Source organism: Mustela nivalis (assembly GCF_964662115.1).
Source record: "Mustela nivalis genome assembly, chromosome: X".
Lineage (NCBI taxonomy): Eukaryota > Metazoa > Chordata > Mammalia > Carnivora > Mustelidae > Mustela > Mustela nivalis.
The window spans coordinates 54,972,929-54,999,885 of NC_139040.1; the positions used below are offsets into that span (position 1 = coordinate 54,972,929).

General features: G+C 36.8%; 1 protein-coding gene across 5 annotated transcripts in view; it reads right to left on the bottom strand.

Annotated features, from left to right (window-relative positions):
• DACH2 (dachshund family transcription factor 2) overlaps positions 1–22,040 on the bottom strand; it is a 904,655-nt gene extending 882,615 nt beyond the window's left edge. For all 5 annotated transcript variants that reach the window (XM_082715963.1, XM_082715964.1, XM_082715965.1 and 2 more), the window contains exon 1: positions 21,329–22,040. In XM_082715963.1, coding sequence (XP_082572089.1) covers positions 21,329–21,843 — 515 coding nt within the window. In that variant the 5' untranslated portion in view covers positions 21,844–22,040. The remainder of the gene's footprint in view (positions 1–21,328) is intronic.
• Between the last annotated feature and the right edge of the window lie 4,917 nt (positions 22,041–26,957).

The window sequence follows — 26,957 nt, forward strand, 5'->3', positions numbered from 1 at the left end:
TAACCATGGAACCGCTTTCCCCCCTCTCAGATAAGAGTCTTCATAGCAGATGTTACTACATCTGGTTTCCCTTGCTTTGCTCCAGCTGTGGAAACTAAAACTCACTCAGAATCAGTGACAGAATATAATGGGAGTTTGCAAATGCTGACAAAACCCTTCTTCCCAACCACTTTATTAAGATGCCAAGTGAATGGTTGGGCACAAGCTCCACCAGGGAAACTTCATTTCCCAGATAATTAGCAAGGAATTGCTATTGAGATCACCAACTTCTTAGCTTTACTCTGCAATTATTTCACATGAGCACCTGATTTAAAGTTCAACACTTTCTTCATCACTAAACCTGCGATGTCACAGAAATCCAACCAGTAGTCAAAGAATAGCTAAGAAGAATAGCTAGAAGTAGTAACTACTGCAGGAGCTGTTTAGGTAGCTTAGGTAAATAATGCATGAATCAGAGAATAGCAGATGTCAAAAATAGATATTGATTGGGCTTCTGCAATTCTGAATGCATTATGAACCATCTATAGGTAAAGAAGCATGACTGCTAGTTCTGTGCTGTACCTAGCAGATTGTTATAAAATACAAATGTACTGAAATGAAAGTGGGAAGTTAATTTACTCTTCATGAATATATGACATAATAATAGCAACAAACACATGTCCTGGGACTGATAATGTTCCTGATAGAAAACTCAGTTCATTGCTAAAATTAACAATATAGGAAACAACAGGTGTTGGCAAAGATGCAGAGAAAGGGGAACCCTCTTTGCACTGCTGGTGGGGATGCAAACTGGTGCAGCCACTGTGGAAAACAGTATAAGTTTCTCAAAAAGTTAAAAACCGAGGGGGCACCTGGATGACTCAGTTGGTTCAGCACCGGACTCTTGGTTTCAGCTCAGGACATGACCTCAGGGTCGTGAGATTGAGCCCCGTGCTGGGCTCCACACTCTGCATGGAGTCTGCTTAAGATTTTATTTCTTGCCCAAAGAATACAAAAATACTGATTCAAAGGGGTTACATGCATCCTGATGTTTATAGCAGCATTATCAACAATAGCCAAATTATGGAAAGAGCTCAAATGTCTATCAACTGGTAAATGGCTAAAGAGTGTACACATACACACAAACACACACAGACACACACAAGTGCACACACACACACACACACACACACATCATGGAATACTGTACAGCCTTCAAAAAGAATGAAATCTTGCCATTGCAATGAGGTGGATGGAACTGGAATGGGTTATGCTAAGCGAAATAAGTCATAGAAAGACATATACCATATGATTTCACTCATATGTGGAATTTAAGAAACAAAACAGATGAACATAGGGGGAAAAAAGAGGCAAACCAAGAAACAGACTCTTAACTACAGATAACAAACTGATGGTTACCAAAGGGGAGGCAGATGGGAGGATGGGTTAAACAGGTGATAGGTATTAAGGAGGGCACTTGTTGTGATGAGCACTGGGTGTTGTATATAAGTGATGAATCACTAAATTCTACACCAGAAACTAATACTGCACTGTAGGTTAACTAGTTAGCATTCAAATAAAAACTTGGGGGGGGGGGGGGACGCCTGGGTGGCTCAGTTGGTTAAGCAGCTGCCTTTGGCTCAGGTCATGATCCCAGCGTCCTGGGATCGAGTCCCACATCGGGCTCCTAGCTCAGCGGGGAGCCTGCTTCTCCCTCTCCCTCTGCCTCTGCCTGCCATTCTGTCTTCCTGTGCTCGCTCTCTCCCCCCCCTCTCTCTGATAAAAAAAAAAAATTAAAAAAAAAACATGGGGGGGGAACTTAGTTCATAATAAAAATGAATTGTCTTATCTATTGTAAAAAATGTTTAAAAAGATCAAATAGGGGCGCCTGGGTGGCTCAGTGGGTTAAGCCTCTGCCTTCAGCTCAGGTCATGATCTCAGAGTCCTGGGATCAAGCCCCGCATCGGGCTCTCTGCTCAGCAGGGAGCCTGCTTCCCTCTCTCTCTCTCTGCCTGCCTCTCCATCTACTTGTGATTTCTCTCTGTCAAATAAATAAATAAAATCTTAAAAAAAAAATTAAATAAACCAAACACAATTTAAATTATTTAAAGAACATTATTTTTCACCTTATTCTTTTTTTTAAGATTTTTATTTATTTATTTGACAGACAGAGATCACAAGTAGGCAGGGAGGCAGGCAGAGAGAGAGAGGAGGAAGCAGGCTCCCTGCTTGAGCAGAGAGCCCGATGCAGGGCTTGATCCCAGGACTCTGAGATCATGACCTGAGCTGAAGGCAGAGGCCTTAACCCACTGAGCCACCCAGGCACCCCTATTTTTCACTATATTCTTAAGACAGTTTAAGTAAAGTACAGCATTCTCATGGCAAAATGGGGATTGTTAGAGTAAATATTCAAACATTCATAATACAATGAGGAACACTTTTTAAAATTTCATCAGGTTGAGTTTGCTAAGTTCTTAATCCCAATAACTTTAATTTAAAAATTTGAGAAATTAAAATAGTTTTTTTAATAAAGTAAACTCTGATAGCATTACTATATGTACTACAAAATTTGAAATGCAATACATTGACTCCTCTCTTAATCCTTAGCGATTTCAATGTACCACGTATAAATACGTGCTGGCCTTTCAGTTTCTTGACTTCCTTTCCTCTAAATATCTTGCCCTCTTTACTTCAGCCACTCATGCCCATGGTCATACTCTAAACCTCATAATTTACCAATAACTGCAACACTTGCATACTTTTTAATTTTGTGCATCCTACTCTCTGACACTCACTACATCTCTCCGGTTCACACCTTCTAGTACTCCTACTCCAACAATCCTTTGACCTTTTCTTGGAACCTCCAATTCATTGAAACTACCATCTTTTCACTGTCTCTCACATCCTTGATGTCCTCTTTTTTCCTTAGCAGTTTAAAAAGCATTGTCACCCATTATAATCACTTTTTGCATAAACCTTCAACTCTCTGGCCCCCTCTGGTTTTGTTATATTCATACCACTTAGCAAAATCATAAATCTCATTAAAACCAATTTTTGCCTACTTTGTACCAGTACTGATGCAGCTCTGTATAAGTGGAATTAAAGCACACAACCACACCAACCATTTTGAATTTATGATCATACATCAGGTGTTTGATTTTGCCTGGGAATCACACCAAACCTCTTTAAATAGTTCGTTCTCCTCATCTAGATCGCTATTTTGTACTTTCTTTTTCTCTTCAAACCTCCAACACTGCTTTTCCAGTCATCTCGACTAATAGAAGGGACTTCCATAGAGTCCCAATACCAGATCAACCAGAATTTCCATTTACATACTCGGGCTTCCCATCTGTAGATGCACTAACCTTGCTCTTATCTAAAATTAATGACTTCACTTGTGCACTGGAGCCTATCCACTCTCTCTTACTCAAGAATATCATTTCAGCAATATTCCTCTCTCTTTCCTACATAAATTTTTTAAAATTTCTACTGGAAAATTGCTGACTGCACAATGCTATTATGTCTTCCATCTTGATCCACTGATCCCTGCTTTCAAGCTACTCCCTCCCACCTTGAGTTGTATGCTATCTTTGCAGCAAATCCCTAGCAAGAGTTGTCTATACTCTGTCTCCAATTCCTCTCCTTCTATTCTCTCTTAAACACATGTCACTCGACTTTTCATTCATGTATTTCCACCCATACTGCTCTCAAGATCACCAGCGACTTCCATTGTCACATCTAATGGTCAAATCTTGGTCCTCATGGCTTTTTGCTGATTCACAGCATTTGATATGGTTGATCAAGCCTTCCTTTTTGATACATTTTCTTTGCTTAGCTTCAGGACACCATTTTCTCTTATTTTGTTTTGTTTTCCCATTCTACTGGATTTTCTTTCTGAGGCTTTTGCTGATTTTTCCTCTTCTTCATCATCTTTGAGTTGATGTGACTCAGGGCTCAGTCCTTGAAACTCGCCTCTCTTCTGTTTACTATCACTCCTGTCCTAAGTTTATACTGTCTCTTCCAAATACCAAACTTCTTTATCCAATGGCCACTCTATATCTGTGCTGAAAAAGCAATATAATCATCATCATCATCATCATCATCATCATCATCTAAAAGCTAACAAGTATAAAACTGAACTATTGAACTTTCTCCCCCAATCTGTTCCACATATAGCCTTCCCCTCCTGAAATTATGGAAACTGAATCTTCTCAGTTGCTCATACCAAAATCTTGGAGTTATTCATGACTGTTTTCTTTCTCTCACACTCAGTGTCTAATTCATCAGGAATCCTATTGGTTTTACCTTCAAAACCTACCCACAATCTAATTCTAACTACCCCTACTCTACCACTACGGTCTAAGTCACCACCATCTCTCTTCCAGTTCATTGCAAAGGCATTCTGACTGCTTGCACCCTTGCCCTACTTTAATTAAGCTTATTCTTAACCTGCAGCCAGAGTGATGCTTTAAAAATCTAAGTCAAATCTTGTTATAGCCTTGCTCAAAACTCTGCAGTGACTCCTTATTTCATTCAAAATTTTTTAAAAATGGCTTAAAGAGTCCTGTATGACCCCCACCATTAACATTATAATCTTATTCCTACTCTTCATCCCCTCAACTCATTCCACTCCAGCTCACTAGCCTCCTTACTGTTCCTCAAAAGTGCTAGGTATGCTTCTGCTTTAGGACTTTTGATCAAACTGTTTCCTCAGTCTAGCACACTCTTTCCTCAGATTTTGCATAGCTAACTTCCCTCCCTTTCAAGTCTGTCAACAAAGCTCATATTTTCAAAGAGGGCTATAACTCATTTCTATTTAAAACTTCAACCAACTTCCATTTTCCCTATATCCTCACCTAGCTCTATTTGTTCCATAACACTTCCACCTTACCACCTTCATACAATATAATTGACTTCTTTATCATGCATATTGTTTATTGTCTTCCTCCATCCACATTACCATACCCTAGAATATAACCCCCTTTCTAAGAGCAAGGAACTTTTTTTTTTTTTAAGATTGTATTTATTTACTTGACACAGAGAGAGACAGAGAGCACAAGTAGGAGAGAGGCAAACAGAGGGAGAGGGAGAAGAAGCAGGCTCCTCACTAAGCAGAGAGCCCAATGCGGAGCTGGATCCCAGGACCCTCAGATCATGACCTGAGCCCAAGGTAGATGCTTAACCAACTGAGCCTCCCAGGTGCACCGACTTTGTTTATTTTTAATAGTTGTATCCCAAGCACCTAAAAGATGCCTGACACAGAATAGACATGCAATAGCTATTTTATGGATGAATGAATAAATAAATGAATGACATAATCTTTATGTGTGTATGCCCAGCTCTACAATAAAATTTAAAGCTCTCAAAAGGTACCACAGATCCTAGCACAGTATTCTGAACACAAGAGACAATTTATATTTTTTAGTAACTAGTTCCTGGGTTTGTTTTTTGTTTTTGTTTTGTTTTGTTTTAAGAAGAGAGCACAAGCAGGGGGATTGGCTGAGGAAGAGGAAGGAGCAGGCTTCCCGCTGAGCAGGGACCCCCCCCTCCCCCGGGATCTCAACCTGAGCTGAAGGCAGATACCACCCAGGTGCCCCTAGGTCCCAATTTCATCAATTCCTTCAACATTATGCTTTGATGAACTACCACAGTCTCTATATACTTTCTGGAATTGCTATTATTCCTTTCACTTTTCCATTCAAAAATGCTAAGTTTTTATTGGTTCCTAAAACTCCCTGTACATACATATCAAATTAAGTCACCACCCAGAGAGTCTAGTTACTGCATTTCTGAAAACTTCATCATTAAATGGCAGAATACCTAAAGACATTCTAGGGAAGCTCCTGTGTAGTGCTTGTCTCTCCTAGTAGTTTGCTTATTTCTAATTCCCCCTCCTAGTTTTTCCATAATTCTATGAATAACTGGAACAATTCACTACCTAAGTAAACCTGTTTGCTCATATTCATCTAGCAAGACTTTCCGTTTCAGAGACAGCATACCAAGTACAGCATACCAGAAGAGGTACAACAGATGACTTAGAATCAGGAACTGGCCCTGCCTGTACTAGATTATATGGCCTCAAGCAATTCCCTTTATTTGCCTACAGTTCAATTTTCTTACCTAAATTCACGATCGGGGACTTGCCTCATTGAGTTGCTGTGGGGATAAATGCAGATAGTATATGAACAAGCTCTGAAGCCTGTGAGTTTCTGCAGAAACAAGAGGTACTATTATTCCCCAGAAGCATTGTAAGTTTCATTATAACAATAGATGATACTGATTTAGCATGGAGTGAAAAAAATCTAAATAAGATTAAGTGATCCCCAGAAGTACCATGTTGTAAAATGATCAGCCATCTGTTTACAAAAATTCAGAAATTTCAAAACAAAATTGTAAAAGCAGGCTATCCTAATGAGCAGATAAAACAAGCTAACATATATGAAAGCACTATATAAACTATGTACCAGTATATACATGTAAAGGTTTTACTATTATACCTAGCTAGTAATTAAACTTCCAGATATATTTTCAGGCAGAAGGCATGGAGGAAATATTTAAACTTTACTGTTCTTATTAAATACAAAAATAACAAAAATGCCACTTTGATGTTCTTTAATTCAAATTTTAATATTCATTAAATAAATCTTGAATGCAGTGTTCAAATTACTTCTTGAAATGCACACTTAGTTACTATTGAATACAATAAAAACCTCACACACATACCCAAAGGCAAAATGTAACCCTTTTTAAAAAATTCAGTCAACATGTGTTTGTTTTTTTTTTCCCCTTTGGACTTTTATTTTTTAAAAAATTAAATTAATTTATTTATTTTCAGAAAAACAGTATTCATTATTTTTTACCACACCCAGTGCTCCATGCAATCCGTGCCCTCTATAATACCCACCACCTGGTACCCCAACCTTTCACCCCCCAGCCACTTCAAACCCCTCAGTTAAGTTTTTCAGAGTCCATAGTCTCTCATGATTCACCTCCCCTTCCAATTTACCCCAACTCCCTTCTCCTAAGACCCCTTCTCCTCCATGATATTTGTTATGCTCCACAAATAAGTGAAACCATATGATAGTTGACTCTCTCTGCTTGACTTATTTCACTCAGCATAATCTCTTCCAGTCCCGTCCATGTTGCTACAAAAGTTGGGTATTCATCCTTTCTGATGGAGGCATAATACTCCATAGTGTATATGGACCACATCTTCCTTATCCATTCCGTCCATTGAAGGACATCTTGATTCTTTCCATAGTTTGGCGACCGTGGCCATTGCTGCTATAAACATTGGGGTACAGATGGCCCTTCTTTTCACGACATCTGTATCTTTGGGGTAAATACCCAGGAGTGCAATTGCAGGGTCATAGATATGCACGCATGTCCCTCATGCTCCCCAACATGTGTTTTAAAAATGTGCTATGGCAAACTAAATTCAGGCTAACAGACCAGTAACAGTAATGGAACTTACAGAAGAAATATAAATGGATGCTGTATAAAATATTTTAAAAATTAAATTAACATTTACTAGCATAGTGAACAAATATTTTAGTGACAAGATGTATTCAAATATTTTGCTATGGTTTCAAATGCCACCAGCTTACCTCAAATAGAAAGACATTTCCACATTTGCCTTTAGTGTTTACATATGTATTTACAGCTAATATTTTTTATGCTTTCTGTGCCTGTTCATGAATCTGCTTAAAATACCCACTAAAATAATATGAATTCAATTAAAGGGGATAATTCATTTAAAAACTCTTGTGAAAGGTCTTCATCAGTCCACACTATACTGCCTACCTCTCATCTGTCAGCTAGTTCCTGATCCATTCAATATTTCCATGAGAAATATTTTTTCATCAAGTTTTCTCCACCCTTATTTAGCTTCATTCCTTTGTCCATGCTCACATGCAACTGCATCAATGCTAATGTGACCCAAATTACAGTACTCCTATCTTTAAAGCAAGAGCCTTCCTAATCAGGGCACCTAGCTGGCTCAGTCAGTGGAACCTGCAACTCCTGATCTCAAACTTGATCTTAATGTACCCCATACTGGGTGTAGAGATTACTTAAAAATAATAAAATCTTTCAGGTGTTTGCAATCTTTAGATAAGCTATCTAGCTTATCTCCAGCTAGCTGAAGTAGTCTCAGCCTGCTAACTAGAGCGTATCATGCTTAGCGAAATAAGTCAAGCAGAGAAAGACAACTATCATATGATCTCCCTGATATGAGGAAGTGGTGATGCAACATGGGGGCTTAAGTGGGTAGGAGAAGAATAAATGAAACAAGATGGGATTGGGAGGGAGACAAACCATAAGTAACTCTTAATCTCACAAAACAAACTGAGGGTTGCTGGGGGGAGGGGGTTTGGGAGAAGGGGGTGGGATTATGAACATTGGGGAGGGTATGTGCTTTGGTGAGTGCTGTGAAGTGTGTAAACCTGGTGATTCACAGACCTGTACCCCTGGGGATAAAAATATATGTTTATAAAAAATAAAAAATTAAAATAAAAAATTTAAAAAAAATTAAAAAAAAATAAAATCTTTTTTAAAAAAAAGCCTTCTTTACCGGACAGAAAACATTACACGTGTGAGCTCCACTGTGTCTATTTTGATGGAACATGAATCCATTAGACAAATACCACTATTAAAGAAAAATATCTAAAAGGGGCATTACTTGAGTTTTATGTACACTTAAACACTGAAAGCACTCTTGAAAAAGAAACAACATATAGAAGAGCAATTATTCAATTCAATGGAACTAAATCATAAAGATTAAGAAAAGCTTTAGACCCTGGCAGCATGGAGATTAGGGAAACATCACACAACCTATGAAAAAGAACATGTCCCTAAAATAACAAAACCTTGTTAGTCTTTTGGTATGACAAGGACACATCTAAAACAACTGAAACATAAGAAAGTAGATATGCAGGGTGCCTGGGTGGCTCAGTGGGTTAAAGCCTCTGCCTTCGGCTCAGGTCATGATCCCAGGATCCTGGGATCAAGTCCCAAATCGGGCTCTCTGCTGAGCGGGGAGCCTGCTTCCTCCTCTCTCTCTCTGCCTGACTCTCTGCCTACTTGTGATCTCTGTCTGTCAAACAAATAAATGAAATCTTAAAAAAAAAAAAAAGTAGATATGCCACACATACTTCTATCAACTAAGCTCTGGAGTGGTTACTACACTCTTCAGAAGAGGTCAAGGTGTTCAACATATGCCCATCATGTGCCCATCATCAAAGTGACCATTCTTGCAGGACATGACCGGCATTAAGAATATGATGTTCCGGGGCACCTGGGTGGCTCAGTGGGTTAAGCCGCTGCCTTCGGCTCAGGTCATGATCTCAGGGTCCTGGGATCGAGTCCCGCATCGGACTCTCTGCTCAGCAGGGAGCCTGCTTCCCTCTCTCTCTCTCTCTGCCTGCCTCTCTGTCTACTGTGATCTCTCTCTGTCAAATAAATAAATAAAATCTTTAAAAAAAAAAGAATATGATGTTCCATTTCTTAAAACTGTAAGTTGAAAATCGATTAAAAGTTCTCGTCACAGAATAGAACACTTTACAAAAATGATTTAGGGCTACACTCATCAATGTGCTTTAACCCAAAAGCCATTTTCTCTGTCAACAAATGCTGGTTTAGCTTATGGAAGACAGTTATTTAGGGGACCTAAGCATAGGAAAGCATGTTAAAATCAACAATTGGCTCCATGCAGTTTTCCAGGTTTTGATCTGCTAATAGCTGTAATGACTATATATTTAATATCCATTAAGTATACAGATCTTTCCACAGATAACGTAAGAATAAATTCAAGCCAAATATACTGCTTTAGTTAATGACCAACATGATCCAGTACACTGCTGTTAACTGTAACATGTATGTTCTATGTCTGCTTGTGTTTTATTCACTTTAGATATTTCCTATATGAAGCATTTAATTTCGGATTTAATTCAACCTTAGCATGTTTTGAGGCTATCTCCCCACCAGTGAATACTTATAAAACATAAATACAATTTCATAGTAGAATAAGCAAAATATATTTAGACAGGTAAATATGCCATAAACATTTTAAAATGCACTTCAGTCTAATTAATGTTACTTTAATTTTCCATAATTTTGAATTGCATACATCATTTGCTGTTCCTTGCATTAATGTAGGTTAGCTGAGAGTTAAACACGTAACAATAAAACTCTACCCACATAATCTGGAGATAAGAAAAATAAGAATTTGTCTAGCTCTTTTTTTTTTTTAATTTGTCTAGTTCTTAAGATCACTATTTTCCCTTTGATAAGTAGCCTTGTACAGATGAAGAGTATGTACTTACTAAATATTTGTTGAAATGAAGTGACAAATGAAATAACTTGGAAGATATTTTATACATTTATATGTATGTTTATAATGTTTGTAATACTTATATATGTGTATATAATAATGCATTGTATGTGCATATATAATGTATATAATAACACATAATACATAATTATATGTAAATTAATCTATTATCAGTTAACTTTATATATATACACATATATAGTGTGTATATTCAAACTGAATATTCTAATTGGCTTATAAAATGAGACATAAAATCTGTGTACTATGCATAAAATGAACTATGCAGTAATTTTTTTTCTATGAAAAAATTCCCCTTTTGTCTTCCTCAAATAAAAACCTAGAGGCTACTCGTTAATTCTTTTACAAAATAAATTTAGAAGTTTAGCAGATCATAGGCTATTTTCAAAGCAGCAGGCTTATTGTTAATATTAAACATTTAATTAACACATGTTTGCAAATAATCTTGCAAAGCAAAGCAAACTCTAAGCTTGAGGATCTATTTAAAACTCTAACACAAATGAAAGAATGCATTTTAACATGGGGGAAAACCTTGTTTTTTAATCCATGATTGCACATTTTACTACAAAAACATGTCTCACGGAATGACTAATTTAATGAATTTTTAAGGGCTCATATCGTAAGGACTCAGCAAATATGTCAGAGAAAAGATACTAAAGTCTATTAACTATAGCCGTTCTTGAGCAGAAATACCTGTTTTATTCCAATCTCCTCTTGCTATGTATTGTATTTATAACATGAGTAATTCTATACATTCATAAAACTAAAATATTTTATTTTATATCTCAGTAACTATTTTTAGTTGAATTTTTCTGGTATTATTCTAAAAAATAAAAAAAAAAATCTATCATTTACCGATACAACACAAGGCAGATATAAGAAAGGAAATTGAAGTGTTCAAAAATGGATATGTGGCAAAAAATTTGTAACCACAAAGATTTCACAATTTAGCAAATGTAATAAAGGGGACAGATATATGGTTTAAGGACCTTAAGCTAAAAACAGCAGGATTCTAGAATGTAAGCCCCATGACAGAAGAGACTGTTGTCTTCATTCTGTTTGCAGCAACTAAAACATTGGCACCACATAGTATACCCTACACACACACACACACACACACACACACAGAGTAATGGCAGGTCTAATCATAAGATCAAAATGATTGTGAAGAGGTTTTTATTTTATTTTAAATCCAATAATTAAATTGATAAACTGAGATTTCCAAATGTCTACAGATTGAAGACAACACTGCAAAAAAGATATTCATGAGGGTCTAACTATGTCCTGTGGAGAACTGTTTCAGTTGAAGTACTGAAGTTTCTGTAAATAAATTTCCTTGGATTGAATTCAAGAGGGGAATCATATTGTACCCTTTTGTTCATAGTGTTTTATGAGGCAAGCCTTCAGTGTCTATATGGCTATTATTCTTCCAGAAGGATCAAGGCCTAACATACATAAATAATAAAATTTTTAAAAAATAACATTTTATGGATGGTCATATTAAAGTTTTTATATAGTTTTTGTGAATTTGGTATGCTTTAATATGACACTAAACTCAACATTCTTAAAATGAGTAATATGTAAATTGCACCTATGTAGCCTATTACCTAAAGCCAGTAAGAGAAAGTATAATTAAATGATAATTATGCATATGTTTCTAAATGTTTTTACTTCAATATAGCAGAGTATCTCACAATTGATACATAATGTAGATAATGCATTCAGTAAATATAATAAAATAAATTTATTCCAATATTGTTTGTGATGTTATTACTATGCTCGTTTAGACAAGTAAATAAGAAACAAGACTTCTTCCAAAATAACTAAAAGCTCAGAATCTAACATATTGCTGTAAGCTATAATGGTTATAACTGTTAATCCAATACACCATTTATACAAAACCATAAACACATGAGTGGAAAAATAGCACAGATGTTCATCTCTAATGCAATTTCCATTCAATTTCCTAAGTGTGGTCCCTGTGTGCAAACTAGCTTAACGTTATGTTTAGCTTGCAAATTCTTTTAATAAATAATGAATGCAATAAAACTAGGAGATCAATGGAAAGCTGAGAAATCATTAAAAAAAAAAAAGCCTTTTGTGTTCAGGCTGTTGCCCATTTTCAAACTTTAATCCAGAGACAGATCAATATCACTTTTTTCTCCTTTTTAACTCATCACATAAATAGCAGATACACTAAATGTAACCTAAACGCTGCTACGAGTTAACAGTTGCCAGCAACCTAATAAGATCATTAGCCACAATGGCAACTGAATGTTTTATACCTTAACATACACACTACATTATACACTATTAAGCAGTCAACTTGTTTAAGAATAAAATGTTTATATAGCAATAAAAATACTGTATTTCATTATTTTTAAACTTTCCTACACTATAAATATATACATAGATATATCTATATAAAATTTCAGTAGCATAATTACTTCAGTAGTACAATTACAAAGTAGTATAATTACAAAGTTTTCACCATGATTTGCTCTAATAAAATAAATAATTTAAATGGGTCAAGATAGTACATATATATGAGCAGCTTATACCTCAGAGATCCTAGATGAAAGGAAATTTCATTCTTCAAAATTAATTACATCTGAAAGTAATAAGTTATCCCTTTAAATGGATGGGGAGATACATCATGTAAATTCATGTTGCACTGAATGGCTCTTTAGATTATCCAGGAAAAAGGTACATCATAATACTTAGGTATTTGTGTTGTGTTTCTATTCCTGAGCTATACACAGGGAAGGAGAACCCTCTTCTTACCAACCCTTATTGGATAAATATGCATTTTCTATTCCTGAGCTATACATAGGTAAGGGAGGAGAACCCTCTTCTTAGCAACTCTTATTGGATAAATATGCATTTTCTGTTTGAATGATCAAAACTAAACTGTCAATAGGGGTGTTACTGATATCAAATAGTATAAATCCATATAGCTGGAAATGATTTTACGGTAGTAGGCTTGTCTTACTTACTAATTCTTGCCTATTCATAATATTAGAGCATATTCTGTGGGTTTTCACTAAAGGAAATATCAAGAAGTCACTCTTACTTTAAAAATATATTTCAGTTCAAAATCCTAATTTCATATTTTAGATTTTGATAGCTTTATATGTATACTTGTGAAAAGTTTATGGCCTGGTTACAAATGGTTTTATAATGGAATTAAAATTTCAAGATTAGTATCTTTAATAACTGCATACCTTATGTAACTATTTCCTAGCTTTTCAAAGGAATGGCAATTTGTGCAAAGAGTTCTGATGAGGAATAAATGTGTGTGTGTACATGATTGCACTCATTTAACAAATGTGAATTAAGTGCCTAAAATATACACAATATTGGGCTTAATGAAGTTTTGCAATGAATATTACTAAAGTTAAAATTTACTCCTTAGAAATTATTATTACAAATTCAAGCTTTTTTATGTAATAAATTCAGTTCTTTTTTAAAGATATCATTATAGGTAGTGAAAATATGTCCATTTGCTCTTTACTTATATTCAATTTACCTATATTATATTCACATTCTCAATATAATAATTCCATCAATGCTAATAAATAAGTTAAGCTCTAAAGAAAGATATGGCTAAAATGATCATGAACACATTCCCATGTTTCAAGCAAAATTTGAAAAAAAAACACTCCTGTACATAACTTCATTAAACTTCATTATAAATTTCTTTTTACACTTAGACTATAGATCATAGCCTATATCTTAATCTTCCAAAAGTAGCCTAACTTTGGAGATAAAATTTCTCCTGAAGAATTTGAGACCTCAACAGTATCAATTAACAGTGTTTCCTGTTTTCCTATTTTAATAAAACTGACAACATTATGATGGAAAAAATACTGTAAATGCTGCAAAGAGGAACTACCTCTAAAAGCTGGCTTATTTTAATATATATTCTTCAGAAACTTGAACAAGAGAAAAATTGAATCTCCTTTTAAAAATTTGTATTTTCAAATATCAGAGATTAACTAAAAAGTTATAACACCTACAACATTCAATTCAAAATATTTCACAACCAACAGAATTGACTGTCTCCTAAAACCAAGGTAATGAAGCTTTGGGTTAAATGATATAAATTATGGTCGCCATGATATTTAATGCAGGTAGGTAATAAATTTCACTAGAGTTATAATAAAGTTTCTTTTTGTGTGCCTATGCTTTTCTACAGTTCGAGAAATTAAATTAAAAAGTAGCATTTATGGGCGCGTGGGTGGCTTAGTGGGTGAAGCTTCTGCCTTTGGCCATGATCTCAGGGTCTTGGGATTGAGCTCTGCATTGGGCTCCCTGCTCAGCTGAGAGCCTGCTTCCCCTCCCCACAACTCTGCCTGCCTCTCTGCCTACTTGTGATCTGTCAAATAAATAAATAAAAATCTTTAAAAAAAAATAACACCCTTCTGTAATCAATTTGGATATAGCATTATTCTATTTATAGTGACACTTTCAATGTCACTAATCATAATTTCCAATAATATATTACTTATTCTCATTTTTCCTACCATGATTAAATATTAATGTGGGGGCACTTTTAAGCAACTACACTATACTTAGGTTTTAACATATTAATTTCCACTGTTTTGGAATAGCTAATATAGCATGAAAATTAAGAATCTTTCCCATGAAGAAACTCATGGGATGATATTGATTTTATATTTTTCTCTGATTCCTACATAAAATAAAATGAATTTAATTGTTCTAGCAGAAAATGGAAAAAGGGATGCTGCCACTTTAAAAGCTTCGATCTCTTTGACATTGCTGGCAGTGTATGGGAACATTAATGCATCTGTCATGATAACAAGCTAAGAATAACATCTAGACATCAAACTGAGCAGAGAATCCATCTGAAGTGATTCATTCAGATCTGTCTCATTGATTTATTAAACACAGGGCAACATCTGCAGCCTCACACAGCCGCTTGGTGAAATTAATGCAAGATCAATTCAAATGGAAAAAAGTGTAAAAGAGATAAATCAAAACACAATTTGCATGCAGTTCCACAATCAGGCTTATTGGGTGCAAATGCTCAATTTCCCTTCCAAAGCAAATGTGTTTAAATGTTGTTTTATCATTTTAGAATTGTATGATCTGAAGTGACAGTGAAGAGTTTTGCAGGTTGAGATGGTGAAAGGGAAGAAAAGGAGAGGGAAAAAATGCTACCGACGACCTTTTGAACATGCAACAATAATATCATTAATACCTAATTGTTTTGCTTTTGGGGAAAGGTTTGATGTCCTTTCTCCAAAAACAATATTTTCAGTTTTGGTCCATTAGGGTGGTTTCAATACATATTTGAAATGTATAACGTGGATAAACCTAAATCATTTGTATCTCTAAGCGCACCACGTGAAGTGACCCTGAAGATCTAGATTGTCAAATGAAACATAATATATTGTGATTAAGGTTTCTCACAATTATATTTGCCTGCTAGAAGCACTTTTAAAGCACATAGGGATTTCATTCAGACAGAATCAGATTACTTAAGAAAGCATCAAATAATTCAGACAATATTTTCGAGAGGTATTAGGGGATTTTGTGTGAAAACACATAAAACATTAATGTCTGAAGATCATCACTTCCTAATTATTGGAACACTATACATTGAGGGTAATAGTACACATAAATATCCCAAGAAATTCTCCATCATAATATGCATCATATCTTTAATGTAATATCTATCACCTAATAAATGAGTGCTTGGACTAATATTAAATCCAACTCAAGTATTTAGATAAATACAAGTATTTAGATAAATTGGTTATGTAGAAGTGTGCATTTAAAACGGATGTACAGGGGCACCTGGGTGGCTCCATGGGTTAAAGCCTCTGCCTTCTGCTCAGGTCATGATCTCAGGGTCCTGGGATCCAGCCCCACATAGGGCTCTCTGCTCAGCAGGGAGCCTGCTTCCCCTCCTCTCTCTCTCTCTCTGCCTCTCTGCCTACTTGTGATCTCTGTCAAATAAATAAATAAAATATTTTAAATAAATAAATAAATAAATAAATGAAGTGGATGTACATGTGGAAGTTCTGTGCACTGGCATAGGACTAAACCATTTTAATTATAATCTTTACATCATTCTAATAAAAGACAACAATAATGACTAAGTAACTGCTTTTAATAGACAAACCGATCATCCCCTCATTATCCTATGAAATAAAATGTCTCCATTTACTGCCCAGATTAATTTCTAAAATCTTTTTATTCTGCAAATGTTGTCATAAAAATATTAGCCCAAGAAAGTGTTGCAAGTTCTTCAAAAATTTGACTTTGTATAACTTTCCTATGAATGAAAACATCAATTTTTAAAGTAAATTGCTATTCTGTGTGGATTATGAACTATATTCATCCAGTGTCAATACAAAGCCAAAATCATTGAGGACTTACAAAAACTGTATTTCTTGTATTTGAAAGTATTTCTAAATTATTTTAAAGTCAGAGTTCACATAAAGTTATTCTATGAATGATGCCCATTTATATTCTGTTCACATGGTCAAACTAACAATCACAATTGGATAATTTAAATTTTAATTTAAAAACACTGAATTTTACTCATTTGAATATATGTTGACTCATGTCTCCAAATACATTTAAATGTTCTCTTAATCATACATTCTTGTTTCTCTAAGCATTCATTTACACATAAATGACTGGATAACATTTAATCAGTTGATCCTCAAATACTGATCATGAAATCTAACAATGTTACTTTTATATAGATAGGTAGATAAAAAGAGATAACACTAAAATGTGCTGGCTGATTTTTCACATTTACTGAATACCAGTTTTTAATTGAATATTACTGAATACCAATTTTTTTAAAAGATTTTATTTATTCATTTGACAGACAGAGATCACAAGCAGACAGAGAGGCAGGCAGAGAGAGAGGAAGGGAAGCAGGCTCCCCGCCAGGCAGAGAGCCTGACGTGGGGCTCGATCCCAGGACCCTGGGATCATGACCGGAGCCGAAGGCAGAGGCTTTAACTCACTGAGCCACCCAGGCGCCCCTGAATACCAATTTTTAATTGAATATTTTATTGTTGCATTGAACTTTGAAGAAGTTAGTGAGAAAAATCCATTGCATGAGAGTGATATTTTTAGGCATTTGCTTTCTGAATCTGCCTTCTCTGATGTTAAGAATTCCAAGTTTTGCTCCACAAGACATTAAAAAGAAAAATTACAGTGTCTTAGCTGAAAAATAAAAGACTTTTCTCATTTGGTTTTGGTCTTTTCTTTCATTTTCTTAAAAATCTTCAGAATAATCTCCCTACAATTAGTTTCTGAAGTAAAAAAAAAAAAAATCAAGGAAAAAATATTGCATAGCCCTTTGGAATTGCAGGGATGAAAAGTTCGATTTATTTAATAGAACAATGTATAGTTTTTCATCTTAACTATTCTCTAGTAGCAAAGGCAGGTTATTTTCCAACTTCTTTTCTAGGAAGACAAGTTTGAATATTTTGAAAATTAGCTAATAACAAAACAGTATAAAGCACTGATAGAGTTCTTGTGACTCTCAGTACTTTCAAAGAAACAATTGTGAATGTATTTTATTCATTCACCTTTCTTCCATGCACATTAATAAAAATATGTCCCCAGTCGAATGAATCCAAATACCACTTAGTGGCAATATGTTAAGGTCTTTGAAAATGACCAATTTGAAAATAGTCTATCTTGTGTCTTCTGGAATAGTGTAGGAAGCATTCCAAATTAGAATACCCTAAGTCAGGACTTGTACTCTCCCTTAGTTAACTGACAGAGAGGGGAAGAAATGCTTATTATGTAGGAAAAGAAAATTGCCAATGACAAATAGGCCTCCCATTGAACAATACATTATGGAAATTCATTCATCGGGAGATAAAGATGAATCTCTTTTCTCAAATAAGAATAGGATATGAGAATTTCCAGTCACTGAACATATATATACTTTTTCCTTGCATCCCCCTTTAGCCAGAAGAGTTAAGTCATGAGTCCTCAGTGACAATCCTCTTTAGCCAAGTCTCCATTGATTCATCGCTCATTCCTTTGAGCATCTCTTCAGGCTCTTCTGATCCATCTTTCACCTCTTTTCACAGCATCATTCTGCTAATATCCTACATCTCTTTTCTCTTACTGGCTTCATGTCTTATCTAACTTATTTTGTCTCTCTTCAGTCTCATTCCTATTTACATTCCTCACCTTTCTTTTCACTGACTAGAAAAGTCATAGAAATAATGTTGATCTAAATAATAATTTCACAATTTTATAAAATCATTCAGATGTTGAGAATGATTTAAGGTACACATTTCTATAAATAATGTTACCTAAAGTCATAAAGCATCCATTATAAGCATTATCATGTTTTGAAGTTTTTAAGATGGTTATGAGGGCATTTTGCAGTGATAAAATTTGGTAATGTTATTTTACCATTAAGAAGATTTTCCCCAGATATTGTGGAGTGTTCGTTGTTGTTGTTGTTTTTCCTATCTAGAAATAGCAATACAGGTGTATTTCTGGTAGTTTTCCTCATCTCCATTCATGGGCTGCATTCATAGAATATATTTCTAATATTTCTAGAATAAATTTTTACAATCATATACTGTAACACTCGTAACAAACCTATAGAAAATGCATGTTAATCACCAACATACCCATAAAGAAATAAATGCAAAAGGAGACACTGGCATCATATCTTATACATATTTCTTCTTATATTTTTAATATTCTCCTATTGTCTTTATATATGCATATACACAAAAGCAATATAAGCCCTCCAAAAAAGTTATCATTGTAAATGCTATGATAAGGAGTAAATAAAACTTAACTGAATTAAAATAATAACCTAAAAACATATTACACAATAGGGTCCAAAAATACTATAAGAACACCTCCCTCTTGATACAGAGTAATTTATCATTTTTCCCTTCAGCAAGTAGCTCTAATAAAAATTAATTAAAGAAAACTTTCTACTTAGAGGAAAGCATCAAAGTCATATTAAAATACTAATCTATTTTTAAAAATGAAAGTCATAGATTTTGCTCAAGAATGTGTAAATTAATTATTAAAGTAGGACAAATTTCCTTTGTGTAGTAATTGTTCCACCTTAATAGTGGGTGTTTGTAAGAGAGAAGCAGGAAGGGAGTGAGAAGGAGAGAAAGGAGGAAGAGAAGGAGAGGGGAAAGATAGGATTTCAGTTCTGCGATTGTTTAAATTGTTTAAATTGTGTCTTTTTGAATTGGCAACACATGAATTAGATGGCCCTCATCTGAAGGTCCTGGTAACTTTCTGAGTTTGTGTATTTGTAAAGTGCTTTGTGGTCAAAATAAGATTTCCGTTCTACTCTTACAACTTATAATTGTTTATTTTATCAAGGGAGCAGTTATCCTTTCTGTTTTAAGACCATCTATCTACCTTAAGAAAATTTTATCTAATAAACCGGTTTGTAAACCCCAGATATGAATCACCTAGAAGTTCTCATATAAACAGGTTTCTGTTTAATTGCCAGAACACAGGACACTGTGGAGGAAAAAAGGTTACCTTGTAAGTTCTGTAGCATTACCTTATTGTAGCAGTCAGCAACAGTTTGTCTACAAGGTGTCAGTATACTTGAACTCTACATAGTAATTTGAATTTTACCACAGATGTTGACAACAGAGTTCCTTTAAGTTGGTAAAAAGGGGTTCCTATGATTTAAAGTTGCACTGTGAGAAAGTCTACCTCTGCAGAAGTTTTCCACAAAATGAACAAAAGTCGTGCTGTTTTACAACAAAACCCTTTGCTCCCTTTAACCTGATGATGGTTTGTTTCTTGGTTTGTACGCCAAATGTGTACACACCTACCAGATGTCACCACACTGGAGATGGAATAAACAGTACAAAACTAATTCACAGGTCCTTAAAAAAAATCAAATAATCTTGAATATAGTTTATTTTACTTTCTTTTTTAAACTGAGAAAGATTGAATACAATTTGCTTATGGACATATGCCAATGACATTTATTCTACTGTCCTATGAAGGAGGTACACTTACAACCACAGAAGCTGATCATCATCACTTAAGAAATCCTCTCTTTGGGGAAAAAGGTTCCTTCCAACTTCTGGCCTGGGGAGAAGAGCTGGAAGCATCCTCTACAACTTCTCCTTCAACCCTCATCCAGTTCCCAGCCCTAGGTTTTCATGCCCCACATTGCCCCCTACAGATGACCCAAACGGGACGATCCCAGGAGCGTGACATCTGTCGTCGTTCTTTTTTAAAAAATGGGATCCATCGACTTTACTGTATTGTGAACAGAGGAGCTTTTGCACAGCGGGCATATGCACACGTCCTCATAGGCACGCTCTCTCTTGAACGCGCTCTCTTGCTCTCTCTCAATCTCTCTGTCTCTGTCTGCTCTCACTCACAAACACACGCGCGCGCGCGTGCGCGCGCACATTTATCCACACACCACCACAACCACCACCATCACACACCCCACCTACTCTCACAACAAACACACATGATGGGGAACCAATCACCCTCTGGGATGGATCCTAGACTTCCGACCCTATCCATCCCCCAAATGCTGTGTTCTGGATTGCTAGCTCAGAAGCCCAGTTTACAGCTCTGCCAGCTTTCTCCCCTAGAAAGTCCCTGGTGTCTGTGTTCAGGAGAAAGAGAAAACCTATTCGACCCGTACGGCCACAAAAGAGGAATGAAAACCACGTAGAGAAATTAACAAATAACCACAAGCAGTCAGTGACCCATGCAAGATATGGGCAAAAAGCTGTAAAGCTTCAGTAGAGGAGAGCAAACTGAAGTTTGTGCGGGGCTTATCTTGGACCCAAGCCCTGCCACTGAGCGAGGACTAGAAGGGATGGGTAATTAGTTCTTCTAGTCCTCTTTCCCCACCGACTTACAGTAGAGGCAAGCTAGTTAAGAGACTCTGCAAAGTTGGGTGAGAGTGATGAAACATGCAAAAGAAGGCAAAGGGGAGGGGGAGAACAAACTAAAAAATGAACATCTCACCTGGCATTGGTGCAATCGGTGAACAAAGTTTCAAAGTCTTTTCTGGTGATGAGTTTGCAGCGGTTCACCCCAGGCTGGATGGCCCCCAGACCGCGGAGGATCCGGACCTGCTCCACAGTACACACCACGGGGGATATGTCCAGTCTTTTCAGCTTGGTGTATACCGTGTGCAAGCCTCCCACCAGGTGCTTCAGGAAGAGATCAAAGACTTGCGGCAGGCAAATCAGTTCCTGACCGTCCATCAGGAATGAAGCCACCTTAACACCGTGCATGTCGACCATCCTGCACTCGTTGGTGTTAGTGTTGCCGCTGCCTCTGCTGGCTCCACCGATCCCGCCAACACCAGCGCTGCCGCTGTGGTTATTGGCCATGAAACTGTTGATCATATTATGTGTGAGACGAGAAGGCTCTCCAGGAGTCGAGTACGAGGTTTCTGCCCGAAATAAGCCCCTTGAGATGCTGGCTCCGCTGGAAGTTGCAGAGATCACCGGGGGTGCGGAGACAGCCATGGTCATTCAGTCTCAAACCGTAGGTCTTCGGGCCCTGTGTTCTCGCCCCGTTTCCTCTAGGTCGGCTCGCACTCGCTCCCTCACTCTCTCGCGCTCTCTCTGGCGCGCTCTGCTCTCTCCAAACTGTTATCAAGTCTACAGGAGCCAGTCTCACACGCTCACGGTCACCCACCACCCAAGGAACAGCGAGTAGCCGGGACGCGCGGCTGTCCAAGAACCCACCCCGAACACACCCCCTTCCGAGACTGGCAGCATCCCCCAGCCAATGGATCCCGCCCCCTTCAGCTCCCAAGCGCACCGAATGGCTGCTCCCCTCAAGGAGGTGGAGACTCCCTGGCCGGCCTCCCAACTACCTGAGGCCTTTCTGGGTTCGCTGGTTAGGGAGGATGGAGCCTGAGAAGGGGGCGGTACAGTTCCTCGGCTTCTTGCCTAGCCGTCAGACCGGAGAACCGCCAATTATCACGCAGAGCTCTCCAAGTGGCGGAGGCTACAAGCCCCTCCCCCTCCATGCTCCACTGGCTTTGAGGTGGAAACACAAAAGCGGGACTCCAGTACGTGCCTCTCGCAACCCGGTGCCACCCTGCACCTGGGTTCAATTCAAGAAAGGGTGGTGACCGCTCCAATTCCTTTTGCACATTGCTCCCAAACTCTGAGGGGCTGAGATAGCTTCGCCCTGCTTCCAGGAGAAGCACTCGAGTGAGTTCAGAAGTAAACAGTTCCGGCCATCTAGAGCTCTTAGTGTGAATTCTCCGAAACCGGCGCACAGAGGAACCAGCATCCAAAAACGCGCTCAAATCGGAGTTGCAGGTTGCTAACCCGCTCCTGCGCACTATTAGCAGGCGCAGTGAACCTGTGATCACATGGGAAAACAGGCTGAGGGACTTCGGTTTGGGGTGGTGGACGAATGCCTCATTTTACAAGTACTTCCATCACTGTCCTGGATAAACTCAGTCTCCATTCCTTACTTTCAAGATGATCCTGCCCCATCCCTGGCTAAAATTGAAAGGAGAAGTTCCCACATGACTCAAAACAGTCATTACAGAATATGAGAGAAGAGCAAGGGTTTGCGCTCTTTAATACTGCATTTTCCCCCTTGTCTGTGGGCTTTGACTGTCCAGTAATTAGAGCTCCACGTCCTGCACTGTAGCTCAAGATTCCTCTTCCCCCACATGTCAAGTGCCCCTGAACGCACTACTAGAGCTAATGATAAGCAAAATGTCTAGGCAAGGTACATTCCAGGGAAAAGGCATGGTCTTTCCCACAAAGCATATGGCAGTTAGATCACTGAAGCAAAATTGTTTTAAGACTCCTTTTCCAGGTTTTGATTCTCTGAAATCAAGGTATTTCCTTTCCTGTGTTTCTTTCCTTTACAGGCTGTTATCAGATAGTGAAATCCATGCTTGGTTTTAACCAATGATATAACCAAGGCAACTTCTCCAATATCTTTCCAAAATGTACATAATTTTAGATCCTTACTAAATTCTATCTAGATCTCTTTGTACTTAGAAGTATCAAGAAATAGGAGTGGGTGAGCTTCCCCCTCCCCTCAATAAGACATGAATAATAAATAACTATTTATTATTATAACAAATAATAATAAATAAAATAATATATAATATAATATAACATATATAAAAATATTTAAAATAATATAATAAATAAAAATAAATAAAACATAAATGTCTTAAATTGGATTTTTCTGCCTCTCCCTTCAACATATTTTCTCCTTTTGTCATTTCATCACCAACTAGTAAAGAACTACCCTTTGAATTGCTTCATACTGTTATAATGTTTAAAAAGACTTATTTTATTATTTTTTTAATTATTATGTTCAATTAGCCATCATTAGTTTTTGATGTAGTGTTCAACAAGTCATTAGTTGCATATAACAACAAGCGCTTTATTTAGAGGGAGAGAGAGAGCACCAGCAGGAGGGGAGAGGGAGAGGGAGAAAGAATCTCAAGTGGACTTCCTGCTGAGGGTGGGACCGGGCTAGATCTCATCACCCTGAGGTCAGGACCTAAGTTGAAATAAAGAGTCAGATGTTTAACTGACAGTGCCATGCAGGTGCCCCTACCATTATAACTTTAATTGTATGGAGTTAAAATGTTAAGAAGTTGTAATAGTTGCTTTTAGAATACAGTGATTAGTGACTGTAACATAATAGAATAGAATGCATGCAACCACAAAACACTTTTAAAAGGGAGTAAATCATTTTTGCTAGTTTGCTATTGTGGGAAGAAAATAGGAGCAAAAAAAGGACAATTGAAAAGGGATATCAGAGGCAGAAAAATCTTCCACAAAAAGTACAAGTTTTCAAAAAGAATAAAAAAGCACTGGCAGAAATGTTTTTATTTACATTTTTAAAAAGATAAATCCTAAACTGTGTTCAACAGGCATTTTGACAGAAATGGCTATTAAGCTGTTTGTTAATATAACTTACCTCTGATAACTTGTAATTGAAATTGTTGGATAAGTGTGACTTAACAGGAAAGTTGTTTTCCCATATATTTTTTCTTTTTTTTGAAATTCCTATAAATGCATTAAAAATCCTAAGGCCAAGCTACTCCCCGTATACAGCTGCACTCACAAATCTTTTTTATTTGCAAAGTGATTTGGAGTTTTCAGCAATAGGACATTTATACATATATTATGATGTTTCAAATTTATGAAATGCTGAAATATAAAAAAGAAAGGTAAAACATTGGGCTGCAATCCCTATTTGCAATATTGAAAAACACATGCACTTTGACAACTTTAGAAAAGACTGAAACTAGATACGTCTTACATGTTTAATGTGATCTGTCAGATAGGTGGTAATATTTTATATTCTTTTATTTTTTAGATAAAGAGAGCACAAGTGGGGAGAGGGGCAGATGGAGAGGGAGAGAGAGAATCTTAAGCAGGCTCCATGCCCAGCATGGAGCCCATTGTGGGGTTCAATCTCACAACCCTGAGATCACCACCTGAGCCAAAATTAAAAGTCAGATTCTTAACTGACTGAGGTACAGGTACCCCTGTAGTAATATTTTAATTATTACCAGAGATTAAGATTCAAATTCTAGTAAAAATACTAGCAAGTAAAATTGGCCATTGATCATTTAAGGGTTAAAGTCCCTCGGAAGTCTGTCAATACACAAAAGACCCTTGGCTTCATTATTCAAATACCTTCCCATTAGCAGTCTTCTAGAAAATAAACTTGGTAATTGTCTTCAGGGATACTTGTAATTTAAAGATTTAGTCATTTAGATCTAAGAAGCCAGATGTTGTCTCCTTGGGTTTTCCTGATATTTTTATTACTCTCTTTTTGTTACTGCTACTTTACCTCTTATTATCTATGCTTTGAGACTGAGATGAATTCCACATGGAGAGTTTGTTTTTATCACTGACTTTCATGTCTTTCATAGGTCTAACACTTTTCTAAATAAGGCTGGTTTCTACAAGGCCAGAGGAATCCTTGTGCATCAACACCCTGGAAGTTGGAATTTCATGAAGCAATATAAAATCATAAAAGCTGGGGCACCTGGGTGGCTCCGTGGGTTAAGTCTCTGCATTCAGCTCAGGTCATAATCTCAGGGTCCTGGGATAGAGCCCCTCATCGGGCTCTATGCTCAGCAGGGAGCATGCTTTTCCCTCCATCTCTGCCTGCCTCTCTGCCTACTTGTGATCTCTGTCAAATAAATAAATAAAATCTTTTAAAAAAATCATAAAAGCTGCAGGAAGCAGAGTACCCTTGGGAGATGACTTTCCATGGAGAGAGGCACTGCACCAAAACTAAGAAAATACTCAAGGGGGTGTGAATTATTTCCAGACAAGAGCAGATCACCCCAACAAGTAAGAACAAAATTAGTACAGATATCGTATCTCATCAAAACAAGTTCTATATGCTCCTATTCCATTGGAATGATTTGGGGCCTAAATGTGGCTTCTCAGACTCTGAAATGTTATAATCTCCCAAGATTTAATTAGCAATTTACATGTGCTATTAGTTCATATTCAATTTGGAGGGAAGTGTGCTCATTTGTGACTTTTAGATCAGATATTCCATTTTGACATTATCAGTGAGATGCAGATGCTATTTTAATTAAAAATAAATAAATATATTGGCAATCTTACACAGGATTACAAAATGTCCAGAACCATTTAAAGGAGCTGGTTTTCAGAATGGGCATTCAAGCAAAACCCAAGGTGATAAATAGAATTATTTTAAACCCCCAGCCAACTGACATCACAGCCTCTGATATGGGCTCTAATCAGAATCTCTTAGGAGCCCTCTGAGGTTCATTTTTAGGCAAATAGAAGGAAATGGATTAGAATTGTCAAATCACTATGTTGTACACCTGAAACTAATATAACTTTGTATGTCAACTATACTTCAATTTAAAAAAATTGATTCGGCAAGGCAATAAATGTGAAATGAAAACATTCATATAACTGAGAATTTAACTGGCTAACGCCTATAAATACAGCCCCATTCAATGGAATATATGTTCTCTTAGGAAAGTGGCTATAAAATGACCTTCTATAACATAAATTCTTTTTCTCATTCCATTCAGTGTTAAATTAAAGATGTGTTCCAAGGAAGCAAAGATGGAATATGGGGATCTCTGGAGCAAGAAGAAAACTGGCCAAAACCCAAGGAATAACAGTGTAAAATCAGATGCTTAGAAAAAAAATCAGATGCTTAGAGGAAAAATGGACATTTACTAACTGAAATATAAAAAGGGAACTCTCAAAGCATCTCAGAAAGTATAAGGGCTTGACAACTTTTAAGATATCATACCCCAAACTGCACTGCTCTAGGGGAGAAGATGAGTCTGCTTTGAATTCCATCTATATCTCTCACTGTATTGTTCCCCTTTAAACCTTGGGCTTTTAAACTGTTCTAATTCAAGCCATTCTAACTTCAGCTGGACTCCCACTGCTACTTAGTATCCTTTTATTCATTTTGTGGACTCCCTGTTGAATTCCCTTTCTTACTCTTTGCAAATCACCCTCCCCCTTGCTCATCAGCTATCTCCCCCTACTTCTCTATGATTTTACCATAAAAGTATTCAGTGAGAGATGCCTCATCCTCCCTTCTCTCCTCCCACAGAGGTTGTTTTTCCCCCCATATTCTC